Here is a 15,651-nt window from a genome sequence, read left to right as displayed (position 1 = left end):
CAGCTCCTCTGCTCAGGCTGGCCTGGGACGCGAGGTTGGGGGCAGAAAGGACTGGACGGGAACGGACGTGTTAGACTCAGACCAGCCAGCCTTCCAGACTTTATGAGGTGAAGATGCTCTCACCGGGTTCCTGTGAATTCCCTGGGCCCCGACGTGCCTTGGATCCAGAGAGTCCAGATGCGCACTCCAAAACCAAGGAGAACGTATCTGTGGGTGGCTGATGTTTGGATGCTCTGTGACTTGGCCCAGTGGTTTGCGACACCGGTTTGAGGTAAAGGGAAGGAAGCACCTGTTGGCCCTGAAATCTGAACCAGCTGGAGCTGGGCAGATGCAACCCATCTCAAGGTCACAGCCCTGCGAGAGGCAGAGAGAGTGAGAACTTGGCCAGGGCCTCGGGGGTACCTGGCATTTCACCGCTGGCCAGAGGGGCCAAGCATTCCCTAATCCCGGACCAGCGCCCACCCCACACAGGAGGCTCTCTGAAGCCCAGGGGCTGTGAACCCTCCAGGGCAGCCAGCCCCCTGCTCCCTGCCCCCGGGCCACCCTTCCCCCAGCCTGGGACAGGCTCTGCAGGGCTGACTCAGGGTCCTGCAGAGTTAGTCACTGTCACTTATAGCTGCAGACTCAGAGGCCAGGGATGGGGATCGGGTCTCCAGGGCCCGCCCCTGCCCGGCAGGACACTGAGTCACCTGGCAGAGGGCAGGGGCGCCCAGGCAGGCAGGAGCAGGAGGCTTCCCAGGCCCTCCACAGCCACTGCCCAACGAGGACAGCCAGGGGAGACAGGCAGCCACACTCCTGTGCCCCCGGCCCGGGGAACAGGGGAGAGCGTGCTTGTGGGTGAGGGCCCTAAATAAATTACATGTGTATTTATTTTTAAATTGTGGGTTATATCATGCATGGTTAAGAGCGCATAAAATGTATTTAATTTAAAGAATTACTGTATAGTGACCACCACCCAGGACAGGAAAGGCGACCTTGTTAGTGCCCCTGAAAGCCACAGTGACACACATCCCTGCCCCTCCACCCAGAGGCAACACCACCCCAACCCGCTCTGCTTCCCTTGTGCTCTCAGCACCTTGAGACGCCATGGAGAAGCGAGCTGGTGCGGCCGTGTCTGAATCGGATGTGGATGGCTCACCACATTTCTTGCTTTACAGGTTCACATGCCCTCCAGGGATTTACCCGTTCCACCGCTGAGGGACAGCTGACTTCCCCAGATTTGGGCTGTTCGAAACGACCCTGAGGTGCAGGTTTTCACCGCGTGTCCTGGGGACCCTGCGAGGGTGTCTGGGGTGTAACTGCTGGGTCATGGCAGACACACGTTTTCAACTTTACTGGATACCGTCTCTCTTCTTCCAGAGGAGTTTCTCCCATCGACACCCGCACCAGCAATGCGAGCTCTTGTTGCTTCCCCTCCTCCCCGACACATGGTATTTTCAGGCTCATTAAATTATTAATCTTAATGTTTCATTGGATGAATGAATCAATGACTAGAAATTCGGCTGCACCTGCCTCATTGCTGCCACTGCCCATGCCCGTCCTCTGCTTCCAAGAGTCTAGAAGCTTCAGAGTCCTCTTCCAGGGCCTCCTCCAGATCTGCCTGGTGACTATCCCACACCAAGAGTGAGGGGACTGGCACGGTGCTCTCCGCAATGGATGGGAAACTGAGGCCCAGAGCAGGGATTATGGGCCGGGTCCTCGCCTCCCCAACAGAGGTAGTGACCAGGGGCCTTAGACTCCCTTCCTGGGGTCCCACTGATGGAAGACCCTCCTCAGCCCCACCTGGACATCCCATCTCCCTCCCTCTCTGGGGCCCTCAACCTTACACAGCACGAGCGACAGCCCCCAGGAAGGTGAAGACCAAGGAGTGTGTGACCCGGGGCGGAGCTGGGGTGCTCCCCAGGGAGGCTATTTCAGGCAGACTGGGCCCCAGCACCAGGCTGAGCAGCCCTGGGCACAGGTGGCCAAACACGCAGAGCCTGAGCTGGGTTCATTCTCTGCGTGGAAGCTCTCGTTCCCGTTGCTCTCACCCCTGGCTCGGCTCCCAGCACCGTCCATCTAGCCCATCTGTGCCCTCCTCTCACCGGGGCACCAGCACCCCAGCTGCTGAGACCCGATCGGGGTGATGGGTGAGGCAGTACGCTCCTCAAAGGACCCTTTCGGGTCCTCCCCAGAGCTATTCCTGGCAGAGGCGCCTCCCCGCCCCCCAGTTCCGCCCCCCCCCATCTGACCCCACAGCTGGGAATCGTTTGGCTGGGGGTGGGGCGGCCCCTGACTATATAAGCCTGGACCCACGTCTCCCAGGCACCCTGGAGGCCCCGACCCTCCACTGCTGACCCCTGCACACAGTGGCTTGACCCCGGAGCCAGTCTAGCAATGACAGAAAGAGCCACCTCGGAGGTCCCCACAGGTGGGCCGGAGGAGACCACTTCTGAGTCTGCCAAGCTGCCCACCACAGAGCCCTCGGGAGAGGCAGCAGCATCGGAGTCGGCCTGGGAAGAGCAGACTCCCGTGCCACAGGAGCCTGCCCCTCAGGCCCCCGCAGCCACTAAACCCGCACCTGCAAGTGAAGGTGATGAGAGGTGGGGCAGGTGGAGGAGGGCGGCGGGCGTGGCCGGCAGGGGTGGGAGGGGAGGTCTCACCTGCCCGCTTCTCCCTCAGATCTCCCCAGTGCCCCGCTGCTGCTGGCCGTGGAGGATGTGAGTGACAGCGCTGTGACTGTGAGCTGGGAGCCCCCCGAGCGGCTGGGGCGGCTGGGGCTGCAGGGCTACGTGCTGGAGCTCTGCCGAGAGGGAGGTGAGCCAGGGCCTCAGCCCTGCACGCACCTGGGGGAGGTGGGCTTGGGGGCAGCAGGGACCAGCCCCCAGACCCTGCAGTGGGTCGGTCTGGGGAGACACAGAAGCGGGGAGTGCAAGCAGTCCCCTCAACCTGCTCGCCCACTGCTTCTGGCTCCACCAGTCACCTCTGAAGGCAGGGGGATGCCCAGGTGCCCTCGGGAGTCCCTTGTCCTCCACTGCAGGAAGCCTCTGAGCAACAGAGAGAGAGGGGAGGGGATGCCAGGGCACGGCTCCCCTGAGAAGTGAAGGGGATGCTAAGTCTCAGGGACACTGTGTGGGGAGGGCAAGCCGGGGGTGGAGATCAGAGAAGCTGGGGGGCAGTTAGATTGAGGACAGTGAGGAGAAACAGGGGACAGGGGCTCTGGCCCAGTTCCTGTAGCCACTGTCCTACTGTCTACCTCCATGGCAGCCAAGTTCAGCCTAGCCTTTGCTTCTGCCGCTAACCTTGCTGAGTGACTTGGCTCTGGGCTTCAGCAAGCCCTCTCTGGCCACCTCTAAAGGGCTCTAATGTTGGGTGTCTTTAATGCCATCTGAAAATGAGAAGTCAAGGAAGAGGAGCAAGGGGAGGAGATAAGGCCCGGAGAGGGAGGTCAGCTTCCCCAGATCACCAGCGAGAAGGGAGGCCCACAGAGAAGTGTGCCCACAGCCACAGAGCCAGGGCCTTGCATTCCCTCCATTTCCCCCAGCCTCGGAGTGGGTGCCCGTGAATGCCCGGCCCATGATGGTGACCCAGCAGACCCTGCGGAACCTGGCCCTGGGAGACAAGTTCTTCCTGCGCGTGGCTGCCGTGAGCTCTGCAGGTGCCGGCCCGCCGGCCGTACTGGACCAACCTGTCCACATCCAAAAGAGCATTGGTAAAGCCCACACTTTCTTCTCCTGCTCCCCAGCCCTCCCCACGCACCTTATCTGATGGGTGGAGAAACTGAGGCCAACGGGCAGAGGGAGCAGGGAGTCACTTCCCCCATCCCACCCTCACAGGCACAAGCCACGTGCTGTCACCATTTTGCCTTAAGAAAGGCTCCTCAGCAGCAAGGGTCCTCTGGAGGTCAAAGAGGCCTTTCCCTGAGTGGCCCAGCCCCAAGCAGTGGGGAAAGGGCTTCCTGACCCCCAGGAATGACAGAGCAAGCCCCCCAGGCCACCTGCCTCAGGGTCCCAGTGCTAAGAGTCATTCCGTTCTCCTTTCCACCTGAGCTCCGTCCCTCCAGCCACCACGGAAGTTCAGTCTCTGCTTATCGCACATGGCCTGGGGTCCAGACTCTCCCCACAGTTTGGAGCAGAGAAGTCTGTGTTTGCCTCCACACGTCCCTAGTAGGGGAAGTTGAGGCCTGCAAAAGGCCGTGAAGATTTCTCCATCCCCAGAAGGCAGTGCCGTGCTGGGGACCTGGGCCAGCTGCTGTCCCCTTGCTAGGATTTCTATTTGTGGGGTACATTAGCCTAAAGCCAAACCTTGTTCCCCTCCCAGGGGCGATCAAGTTTCAGGCTGTTAATGGCAGTGACTCATTTGGTCTGATCCGAGGTCTCTGGGGACAACTCAGGGCCCCAGGGTGAAGAAAGACACAGGCCAACAGGTGGCCTGAAGTATTCTCCACCTTCCTTCTTGTCCCCCCTACACCATCCCCCAGAGGGGGACCCCACATTTCTGGACAAGGCCTCCAGAAAGAAGGGATTCCTTGGCCACAGGAGGGGTCAAGTTTGGGTTCGAGGAAATGTGTCTCAACTCCAAGGCCTGGAAGATGTGGGAACCCTGGGGCTAAGGAGCTTAGAACCACAGACCAGCATGGCCGGTCCACCCGAGCCAGGCAGGTCCCAAGGGGCCCAGGGACTCCCTCCAGGTCCTGAGCCTATTGTGAGCAGTCTCAGAACCTGACTCCCACACGGGACCATTCACATCCCACCAGGGGCAGAGAGTCTTCCCTGGTGGTTTCCAGAACCGGAGGGTGCTCCTGCCCCTGGAGTCTGAGTGAGATACGGCCCCACCTGGCAGCACAGTATGACACGTGGACTCTGGCCTGGAGGGGCAGGAAATCTCCTTGGGGGGAGGGTCCTGGACCTTTCCCAGCAGCCCCAGGGAACTCAGACTCCAAGGCTCCAGGGGCCAGCCCTCTACTCCGAGGCCCGACATTGAAGGAGCCAGGTGAACTCTGCACCCACCACTCCATGAAATGCCTCTGGTGGGAGAAAAGGGGATTTCCTGGAGAGAAGAGGAGGGAGAGGCCGTGAACAGACAGGCACCAGCCAGGCTCTCCTCACGGGCAGGGCAGGGTGGGGTCCCGTCCAGGTCCTGACTGTTCAGCTGTCCCTCCGTGGCCACCTGGAGCTGCCAAGCATTCCTGGCCCCCTGCAGCTGCGCCTGGAGCATTCAGCGCCTGATGCTCCCAGGGCCAAGTGCCTGCACAGCTAATCCTTGGAGACACAGTGTTCCTTCTTGCTGCCTCCTCCCCTTCGCCCCGCGTGCCACCGACCAACTGCTGCCACCTGTTTGCCACAGAGGAGCCTCAGCCACCCCCACTCCACCAGCCCTGGGGCCGTGGCAGGGGCTGCTGCGGGCTTCCCTGGAAGGCCGGCGGCTCCAGCGCTGCCCCCGTGTGGGGGCTGGTCAGGAAGGCGCTCCCTACCGCAGCACCGGCTGAAGTGAGATTTCAGGGAGGGCATCTCAGCTGCGAGACTGAATGGTAGTGGGGGGCGACAGAGAAAAACGGGGGTATGTCACTCTGGCCTCACTTCAGAAGGGAAAGATCCTGGTCCTCCCATACGGCCTGGAGGTAGAGCGATGGGCAAACGGGTCTCACAGGCGCTTCCCTGAAGGTCCTCGGCTGGTGCAGGCCAGGCGGCTGGATTAGGAGGAAGACGGCACGGCCCCTCCTGAGAATGCAGGTGGACAGTTGCAGCACCCGTCCCCGCCAGGGGGAGCCAGGGAGCCGGCGGGGGCCCATCTGGAGCCCAGGAATGCCCGGGCTGCAAATCCCAGCCTGGCAGGGTCGAGCGCCCAGGGCGTGCCCCGGATGCTTCCCCGTTCACACCGCAGAGGCCCTGCCCTCCTGGAACCTCCCAGCTCTCATTCCCCACAGGCCTTAGGGGATTTGGGCCCCTGTATCTCAGGAGCGAGATCCCACAAGGAGGCAGCCCGAGGACACTTCCAGGAGCCCTCCTGCCCAGCAGCGGCCTCCCCAGCTGTCCCCCACCCCTGCGCCTGCCACCGATGCCTCCAGTCAGCAACCCCACTGCTGTGCTAAGCCTAGACTCTCGCTTTGATGCAGAGGCCCCCAAGATCCGCGTCCCCCGCCACCTTCGTCAGACCTACATCCGCCAGGTGGGAGAGGCGGTCAACCTGCAAATCCCCTTCCAGGTGGGTGTGCCTCGTGCCTGGCGTTAGAACCCACTTGTAACCAGGCTCCCGTCTGCAGTGTGTCAGAGGAGCCCAGGAAATGTCAGGACCCCCATGGGGGTCTGCCCAGACCCGCCGAGATGGCCTCGCCCTCCCTCTGTCGTGCACACGACTTTATCGTGAGTCTCCAGCCTGTGGACAGGGCAGGTGGCCCCAGGGCTGGCTGGACACCTGGAGAAGGAGGCCCCAGGCAGCACCCGTGGCTCCAGCCTCTGCTGCCCCTCCTGGGAAGGGATGATGGGCCGGCTCCCCTGAGCACAGCTCCAGAGGCCCCTGGAGTTGAGTGGGTGTGGGGGCGCTAGCTCTCCTTACACCCACCCTGAGGGCTCCTCTCTCCCAGGGGAATCCCAAGCCTCAGGCCTCATGGACCCACAACGGCCATGCCCTGGACAGCCAGCGGGTGAGCATCCGCACTGGGGACCAGGACTCCATCCTCTTCATCCGCTCGGCCCAGCGCTCCGACTCAGGCTGCTATGAGCTCACAGTGCGCCTGGAAGGCCTGGAGGCCAAGGCAGCCATTGACATCCTGGTGATTGGTACGGAGCCAGGGAGGTGGGGACCCTACCTCCTACCCCAGAGCTGACACTGATGGAGTCCGGCCAGGGGAGACTGATAGAAGTCAGTTCTTAGGTGTGGGGACTTTGTGGCAAGCCCAGCCCTCCCACTCTCCCCCCTCCCACTCTGGTCCTTCAGAAAAACCTGGACCCCCCAGAAGCATCAGGCTACTGGACGTCTGGGGCTGCAACGCTGCCCTTGAGTGGACACCACCCCAGGACACAGGCAACACAGACCTCCTGGGCTACACAGTGCAGAAAGCAGACAAAAAGACAGGGGTGAGGCCTGCTGGAGCAGGGCAGGGCAGGGGGGTGGGGGGTAGGTGAGGTGGCTGGGAAGGCCCAGCCCATCAAGAGTCCAGGGACCACATTCCAGTCTACCTCGTGCTGACCCAACTCCCTGTGTGGCTTTCGGCAAGATCAATTCCCCTGTGAGCCTGTTTCCTCCTGGAGACTGCGAGGGTGGCTCTCTGAGGCCCCTCCAGGTCTGGGCAGTGCTCCTGGAAATGCAGTGTGCGTGTGAGTCATTGGGAATCATGCTAACGTGCAGATGGTGGTTCAGAGATCCATGGTGGCAGCTGACACCACCCTTCTAAGAAGCTCCAGGTGGTTCTGAGTTTGCAGGTCCTTGGGCCACACTGAGTGTAAGGCTCTAGAATTCTGTGAGGACCCAGAGAGGTTATCTGAGGTACCCAGGGGCCCCTCCTCCCAATGCAAAGACCCCGGGGCCCAAAGCTGATGGTTCCAGGGCTGAGGCCTGGAAGGAGCCCCTGTAGGAAGGGGTGGCAGGGAGCAGGGAGGCGAGGCTGACAGGCAGTGCCCGCAGCAATGGTTCACGGTGCTGGAGCGCTATCACCCGACCACCTGCACCGTCTCTGACCTCATCGTGGGCAACTCATACTCCTTCCGGGTCTTCTCGGAGAACCTGTGTGGACTCAGCGCCTCAGCCGCTGTCACCAAGGAGCTGGCCCATGTCCAGAAGGCAGGTGGGTCTGCCCGGGGCTCTCTCCCCATCCCCACCTTTGCCCTGACCCCGGCACCCGTCCCTGTGGGTTTCTTACGGTGCCCACGCCACAGCTGCACACACACACACACACACACACACGTTCACAGGGAGCGACTGTGAAGAAACGGATGCGGTTGATTGATTCCAACAAACACGCCAGAGCAGACTATGTGAACGAGAAGCGCCCCTCGGGAGGCTGTGAACTCATTCCAAAGATGCTGTGTGGCTGCCAGCATCGCAGTGGTCACTGGCTCTCGTGTGCAGAGTCACAGGGAGGCCGTGTGGAAGGGCGATGTGCGTGCATAGATTCTGGGGAGTTTGCTGTGAGCACACACCTCCCAACCCTAATACAACACCACAGAGATGGACCAGAGATAGGGATATTTACTGTCTCCACACAGCGCATGACCCTCTTGCGTCAGATGTGAAATTCCAAGCCCTTTCTCCCCATCACCCTGTGCGCTCTGACGCCCTCCCCCACAGAGGCTGTGTGGGCTCCGGAAGGCACATTCTTTTTAACACTAGCCTGAACTGCACAGAATTAGGAAGAAATTTTTGTTTAAAAAAGGAAAGCCAGTCAGGTCTCCAAAGGCAAACAGAAATGAAATGCAGTGTCTCCACCCTCAGCCAAGACCATCTCATCCACCCGGTTTTCTGCCCACTCCACTCTCTGCTCCCCTCCCGGACCCCCCAGGTGTGGTCTTGACCACGCTCTGCCTCTCTGAGACACTCTGTCTGCAAGTTCCCTGGCTTCCCAAAGATCTCAGGATCCTGGGGTCCTGCCACGGAGCTCCAGAGTGGGGGCCAGATAAAGCGGATTGTCTCCCACCCTCCTGAGGCGAAGATCTCCCGACTCTCAACCGAGCGCCATGGTCACTGTGTGACCTTCCACCCCTTAAGTCACTCGCCCACAAGGGACTTATGTTCCCATCTGTCAAACGGGATGACAAACACATCCTTGCAGAAGAATGCTGTGCAGCTAAAAGAGACCCCCCCAGTGTAAGCTAGGGTGATTCTTCGGAAAATGGATGAGGTCAGTCCTAAGAGGTCTCTTCCTGTCACCTCAAATTCACCCTGTTTTCTCCCCTGAACCCAGACATCGCTGCCAAACCTAAAGGGTTTGTTGAGCGAGACTTCTCAGAAGCCCCCTCATTCACCCAGCCCCTGGCTGACCACACCTCCACCCCCGGCTACAGCACCCAGCTCTTCTGCAGTGTCCGAGCATCGCCCAAGGTGAGGGGCAGGCTGCTGTGCCGGGCGGGCAGGCGGTGGGTGGAGGAATCTTCCGGGCTTCTCCCCCGAGCCTGAGGATGGCCTTCGAGAGCCCGGTCCCAGCCCTCCTCTGGACACCCTACACTCCCGCAGCCCAAGATCATCTGGATGAAAAACAAGATGGACATCCAGGGCGATCCCAAATACCGTGCCCTCTCCGAGCAAGGCGTCTGCACCCTGGAGATCCGGAAACCCAGCCCCTTTGACTCCGGGGTCTACACCTGCAAGGCCGTCAATGTGCTGGGCGAGGCGTCCGTGGACTGCCGGCTGGAGGTCAAAGGTGAGCGTTTGAGGAGGGCTGCTCCTTAGGGACCGTCCCACGGATGGGCGAACAGGAGAGCCACCTCTCCTCCTGCTGGGCCAGATGAGGCTGAGCAGAGAAAACCAAGTCAAGATGGAGCTCAGGCGGTCAGAGGGACTTTCCAAGCAGGAGGAAAGCCCAGTGTGGGTGAGGGCGTGGATCCTGGAGCCTCTTTGTCCCCGCCCCAGCCCTAACCTTTGGTACCTCTTCTAGCCTCAGCCACACACTGAAGAGCGATTGGAGGAGGCTGCGATGAGGAGAAAGGTGAGCGGCTGGACCCATAGCCCCTGCTGCTCCGGCTCAGGGGAGGGGGAGGCCCAGGAGCAGGGGCCAGGGGAGAGGGACCGTGGGAGTCAGCTCTGGGGACGAATCTGCTGTCACAGCCAACCACACAGTCCTGGAGGTGTTCCAGACACAGGCCACACTGCAGGGCCTGGAAGCGGGGACTCGGTGGATGGGCAGAGGACGGGGGTCTGGCCCTGGCTCTGACTGACCGCAGGCCGGGGCGTTCCCGTGGGGCCTGCTCCCTCTTCCTCCTGGACCCTGTGCCTGCCTTCCCTCCTCCTGGACCCTGTGCCTGCCTTCCCTCCCCGGTGATTCGAGGGTCTGGACAAGTGAGGAAGTATCCAGAGCGCAGACCTGGTGTGGGCCCTCAGCGGGGCGGCCTGGGGAGGGAAGAGGGCTGCTCCCCCCACCTCCACAGTGGGGCACGTGCAGCCCGGCTCTGCCCAGCCCCAGGGGCTCAGGAAGGCTGTTCTCTGCCAGGTGCTGCAGGCCTGGGGACCGGGCCACCAGGCCCAGAACCCAGCTCCACGGAGGCCCCATTTCCACAGTGACACCTGATTGCTCTGCTCCCAGACCCACCCCCCATCCCCCGTCCCCCCCGAGGCTGGAGCCCAGCACCCAGGAGTGGGCCTGGCAGGCCCCAGGCCGGGCTTCCTGGGCACAGGGGGGCCTGGCAAGTGCTGGGACTGGAGCGCCCTGCACACAGTGCCCACTGGGCAGGAGGCACTCAAATAAAGTTGTGTGTGTCCTGTGTGGGTGCCTCTGTGACAGTGAGTGCCATCATGATGGGGGAGGCACCATGTCACCATGAGCGGGTGTTGAATGCGTCACCAGGAGGGGCCTCCACACACAACACCATGAAGAAGGGCCAGTGGGAGGGGGACCCAGCTGTCCCAGGGCTTTTCCAGATGTGAGATTTTTCAGGATTCTACCTTCACATTCAGGGTTTGCTACCCCAGGATCAGAACAGGGGAACAGACACACCGCCCCCGCCCCCCAGGACCCTCCTTGCTCCAAACACCTCCCTCCCTCCTCGCTTCTCCCCACCCCCACATCAGTGCTTCTCTGCTGAGCTGGTCCCTCACGGGGTGGGCAGCCAGCAGTGTGCTTTCCATGAGGGTTCAGTCTTTTATTAGTTGGGTGGCCCTTCCTGGGAGCCAGGGGACCCCCACCTTGGAGAGAGGGAAGGGCCTGCAATAAGGCTGGAGTCGCTTCGCACTCAGAACCACGCCCCCCACCTCTCCCCACCGGGCTTGCGGTTTGTAGGGTGGACCCTTCCCCAGATGTCCTAGAAGCCTAGACTCTGCAACAGAGCCCCAAAGCCACTGGAAACTGTGCTGAAGGCCAAGGGTCCCGAGGGCATTTAAACACCAGCTAGACGTCCCCGCCCACACTTCCAGAGGGTGGTCTCCTCTGGCCCCTTCCAGCATGGCACACCTCATCCCAGGAGTGGGCCCCCAGGACCTGGAGGACACATTCCCCTGTCTCCCAGGAAGACAAAATGCTCCCAAGAGTAGGCACGTCTGGGGCTCTCCTCTCATCTGGCCCAGAAGCAGCAGGGATGGGTGGCACCTGGGAGAGCCTGGGCCCATCATCACTGGTGGAGCCAGTGGCCCAGATGACAGGTAGTTACTCGCCAGGCTCCTCCTTGGGACACTCAGAGCAAGAATGAGGGTTCAGTGCTGTCTCCCGGAGGCTGTTCAAGGTCCACACCTACCACCCCATACTTGCTCCAGGGGGCTCGGAGCCCCCATCCAGGGTCCAAGGGCTGGCGGAGATTAAAGCTGATGCTGGACACGATTTCTGGACCCGCTCTTTCTGCCTCTCCCGGGCACAATCCTGGGCTCCCCAGGGAGAGGGGAGCAGGCACCTTGGCTGGGAGCACAGAGTCCTGGGAGGTAGAGACTGAGGCTGCTGATTCCTACCCCTCAGCGGCTCTGGCCACCTTCTCCTACAGAACAGGAGTGAAAGCAAGACCAGCACATGCAGCTTCTTCCTTCTCCCCATTTGGAGGGGACCCTCTCTCTTCCTTAAGCTTGGTCCCAGGGCTGCACCTAAGACACCACCTAAGACCAGCAGACGCCCCTACCTGCTGGGGAAGCCCGAGACGACCCCCATCCACAGGCCCCTGTGCAGCCTGAAGCACTGGCTGCCGTGGGATGGTGGGGGAAGGGGGCTCCCACCACTGTCCTCCTCCATGGGCTGCCCCCAAAACCTCCTCCAGGACCGAGAGGGGCAGGACACCCACACCCCACAGCCCAGCCGGGGAAGGCTCAGGGAGACAAGTGGGACAGCAGGCAGGTGAAGCCCGGGCTGACGCCCGGATGTGCAGGTGGGAGAGAAGGCGGAGACTAGTCATCAGGCCTCTCTTCTGGGGGGTCCTCGTCGATGGGGGGTGCGGGCTGGCAGCGGAAATGGTCATTCCAGATCTTGAGGAAGGTGACCCGGAACTTCTGGATGCGGAAGGCGTAGACGATGGGGTTCATGGCCGAGTTGCCGTGCGTGAGGAAGATGGCAACATAGATGAGGATGCTGGGCTTGTGGCAGGACGGGCAGAAGAGGGTGACGCAGTTGAGGATGTGCAGGGGCAGCCAGCTGAGGGCGAAGAGGAAGAGGATGAGGGCCAGCGACTTGGCGATCTTCAGCTCCTTCCCGTAGTACTTCTGCGGGTCGCCAGAGGAGGCCGACACCTTCTTGCTGAGCTGCTTGCGGATCAGGTAGAAGACTTCCAGGTAGATGAGGACCATGAGCAGCAGTGGGGGCAACACCCAGACGAAGAAGTTGAAGTACACCATGTACTCCATGCTGATGACCACCTCAAACTCGCACTTGATCACGGGCTCGCCCATGCTGCCGTTGGCCACCCAGTCCCGCTCCACCTTCCCCAGGTTGTTCCAGCCAAACAGAGGCGTCAGGCCCACCACGAAGGAGAGGATCCAGCAGCTGGCGATGGCCACGGCAGCCCTCCGGGGAGTCACCACCGTCTTGTACCTGGGGGAGAGCAGGGTGGAGTGTGAGGACCCTCTGTGGCTCACGCAGCCCCTGGGGGTCTCTCAGAGGAGGCCCCCTGCAGCCAGGGCCCAGGGAACGGGGAGGTGTGTGTCTTTGGCTGGAGGGCTGAGTCTTCAGGACCCAAGATGTAGACCAGAGCTCGCACCGCGCTGGCTCGTCTCTCCTGCAGGGGGTGGGAAACCTGGTTAACGATAGAAAATCACAGCAGAAAATAAAGGACTCCCTTTAGGATTTTAACAAAATTACCAAAGTAAAAATGCTCACACGCGCTGCCACATGCCCACCGGTCACCTCATCCTCACTTCATGATGCCCTCATCAGACAGGAAAGCACAGACAGCAGGGGTGCCCATTTGACAGATGAGGAGACCAGGTTCAGCCCAGTCAAGTGATCTGCCCAAAGCCACAGGGGAGGCGGCAGCACTGTCATGTGCTCCCTAACACACGTCTACACTGACCGACCCAGCCAGGTGATTAACAAGCACCCCTCCCCTTGGGCCAGCTGACACAACTGTCGAAACCTCCTTCTGGATCGGCCCCATCTCACCCTCCATCCCGCCCTCGCCTCCCCCTCCAGTCGCTGCACAGAGCTTACCTCCAGAGGGGTGATCTCAGGAACAGCTCTGCACCCCCACACTAACTGGGAATTATCCTCAAGAAAGAAAACGGACGTTCACTCAGCGTTTTCTATGGGTGAGGTGCTTGTGTGCATGCATGTGTGCACAGGTGCGTTCGTTCAACAAACACTCATGAGCGCCTTCTGCGCCAGGCATTGCTCTCCGTGCTGGGAAGAAGATAAAGCACCCTCGCCTGACATAGCCCACGTTTGGGGTGAAGACACAGATACCACAAAAGGAAGAAAACAAATCAACAGACAGCAACAGGTTGTGATACGTCCTTCGAAGGAAATAAACAGGACGACGTCAAGGGACAGAGCTACCAACCTTCTTCATGTCATAATACACAGGAGATGAAAACATTTGGATGACACCAAAAATGACAGGGCTGCCCTTGGGCGGTGACTGCCCCCACCCACACAGAGGGCAGAGGGCCCAGTGTCCTGGGGGTTCCCCACTACCCCAGACCAATGCGGCCAGAGCCAGCACATCCTCTACCCACACAGCGGCCTTGGAGTGAGTGCCCAGGGCTGGGGCCCACCTGGCACAGGAGCTGGCTCAGCGCATCACCTTGCCCGGCTGTTAATTTCCAGTGTAGCCTCCAGGACGACGGATGGAGCACTCACCCCAGCCAGCAAATGTCTCCTGAGACCCGTGTGAAGGGGAAGCCTCCCTCGGACCCTTCTCTCCAGAACCTGCACTTTCTCCTTCCCGGTGGGGGTCTGAAGGTTCTGTCACCCTGGATGCCTCTCCATCCCACAAAGCCCAGCAGTTTGGGGGTTGGGACGCCCGCCCCATCCTGAAAGCCAGAACTAGGAGGGAGCTGTGCACCCTCGTTTCCAATCTCCTTATCGTCCTGGTGAGGAAACTGAAAACCCAAATGACTCCCAATCCCCTGGTGTGGTGCCCCGCCTCCTCCTCTGTGGTCACAGGGTCCTCGTGTCCCCAGAGCACAGGGGGCCTGCAAGGCTGCCTGGTTTGCTCATGCTCCCTCAGTTTCCTTAGACCCAGTCCTCACCCTCTGGCTGTGACTGAAGCCCGCCGCCTCCTCGTGGACCCCCCACGGGAGAGCCAGGCTGGCGTACACCCTGCAAGTCAGAGACCCGAATCTTGGCCCCGGCCCATGACCTACAGGATCGATTCTTCCTCTGTAAAGTGAGACGGTGGGACCCATGTCAGAGGGTGAGGACCAGATGAGACAACACGGACGTGCTCTGTAAACACCCCACCAAGAACACTGAGCCTGTGCTCCTGCCCCTCGAAGCCCTAGGAGCGCTCACACCCGAGAACCTCCCATGTCTCCAGGTGCTCAGCAAACAGCCGGAGGGCTCTGCAAATACCCAGCTCAGGGTTAGTGCCTGATGGTCTCCAAGTGTCCCCACGTCCTGTGGTTGGAGAAGCCATGAGTCCATGGGGCAAGACCACAAGAGCACAGATTGTTCTGTTGGGAGAGAAGGAGGCTGAGGGACACGCCATCATGAGGCGGAGGGTAGGCAGGTCCAGGCAGGACCAAGTGGGGCTGCTACGACAGATGGGAGGGGAGGCCGGGTCCCGCCATGCCCGTCTGCTCTATAGTGCACCAGCCTGTCCGTGTTCACATCTCAGGGGGTCCCCATCACCACTCTGTGAGCAGAGCCCAGCACATGATGGAATCCGCATTTCACAGGCTGTGAACTCAAGGCCCAGAGATGGGCGATAACACGCGCAGGTCTCCTGACTCCAAGACCAGCTCTCCTCCAGGGCACCGGCTCACCCTGTGCATTCAGACGCGGACGACCAGGAGATGGAGAGCGTCCCTGTCCTGGGAGCTCCAACACGGAAAAGTCGGGACCCATTCAAAGAGGGTGCCACGCAGAGACTGGGGTGGATGAGGTGAACTCTGGTGCTGCCATCCAGCCTGAGGACAGGGGGTCTAGCCCAGGACGCCCTCTGGGCAGTGATGACCCACTGAGAGCAGGTGGATTCTGACCGCGTCCCAGGTGGGAGAGAGGGAGGAAGAAACTTCTAGCCAGAGAGATGCCCCGCCCTCCCCCCTCCCACTTCCGACGGCCTGGAGCCGGGGATTAAAGCTTTCCGGGGGCTCCTCCAGGGCCAGGTCCCAGCAGACCCTGCCGCGGAAAGTATCAGTTCCCATCTGTTTTTCTTGCTATTTTCTCCACGGTGGGAAAGGGCTGGACCCAGGACCTTGGCAGAGGTGGGGCACGTTCTCACAGGAAGGGCCTCCCAGGCCGGAGAAACTCACCTCTCCCAACACATGGGAAAGGAGCAGAGGCTGCAAGTCCCAGGGCACACGGGGTGGGGTGGGCTGAACACGCCTCCAACGCTGGGGGACACGCCTCCCAAGTCGGGGTCCAAGGCCTCCCCTCCCCAGGGCTGTGCTGGG

At 61.1% G+C, this 15,651-nt stretch overlaps 2 protein-coding genes across 5 annotated transcripts in view; one reads left to right on the top strand and one right to left on the bottom strand.

Annotated features, from left to right (window-relative positions):
• Positions 1–694: 694 nt before the first annotated feature.
• MYBPH (myosin binding protein H) lies at positions 695–10,393 on the top strand. 2 transcript variants are annotated; one of them, XM_005608079.4, is made up of 12 exons: positions 695–837; positions 1,158–2,572; positions 2,662–2,796; positions 3,524–3,691; positions 6,095–6,183; positions 6,563–6,758; positions 6,916–7,055; positions 7,603–7,762; positions 8,879–9,015; positions 9,148–9,334; positions 9,569–9,619; positions 10,121–10,393. In XM_005608079.4, the coding sequence occupies exons 2-11, from the start codon at positions 2,377–2,379 to the stop codon at positions 9,583–9,585; spliced, it is 1,425 nt and encodes a 474-aa protein (XP_005608136.1). In that variant the 5' UTR covers positions 695–837; positions 1,158–2,376; the 3' UTR covers positions 9,586–9,619; positions 10,121–10,393. The 2 variants fall into 2 exon arrangements, with proteins under 2 accessions (XP_005608136.1, XP_070112079.1); XM_070255978.1 differs by lacking the exons at positions 9,569–9,619; positions 10,121–10,393 and having other exon boundaries at positions 9,148–9,363.
• ADORA1 (adenosine A1 receptor) overlaps positions 8,149–15,651 on the bottom strand; it is a 33,179-nt gene continuing 25,676 nt past the window's right edge. For all 3 annotated transcript variants that reach the window (XM_001496410.7, XM_005608080.4, XM_070255980.1), the window contains exon 3: positions 8,149–12,631. In XM_001496410.7, the coding sequence (XP_001496460.1) occupies positions 11,992–12,631 (640 nt within the window). In that variant the 3' untranslated portion in view covers positions 8,149–11,991. The remainder of the gene's footprint in view (positions 12,632–15,651) is intronic.

The sequence above is a fragment of the Equus caballus genome, chromosome 30 (assembly GCF_041296265.1).
Source record: "Equus caballus isolate H_3958 breed thoroughbred chromosome 30, TB-T2T, whole genome shotgun sequence".
Lineage (NCBI taxonomy): Eukaryota > Metazoa > Chordata > Mammalia > Perissodactyla > Equidae > Equus > Equus caballus.
Note: the sequence above shows the minus strand (reverse complement) of the source record. Positions and strands in the feature narration are given on the sequence as shown.

Coding starts and splice junctions, on each gene's coding strand:
- MYBPH (XM_070255978.1), top strand. CDS start 2,377: ATGACAGAAAGAGCCACCTCGGAGGTCCCCACAGGTGGGCCGGAGGAG. Junction 6,184..6,562: donor ACCTGCAAATCCCCTTCCAG/GTGGGTGTGCCT, acceptor CCTCTCTCCCAG/GGGAATCCCAAGCCTCAGGC. Junction 6,759..6,915: donor CATTGACATCCTGGTGATTG/GTACGGAGCCAG, acceptor CTGGTCCTTCAG/AAAAACCTGGACCCCCCAGA.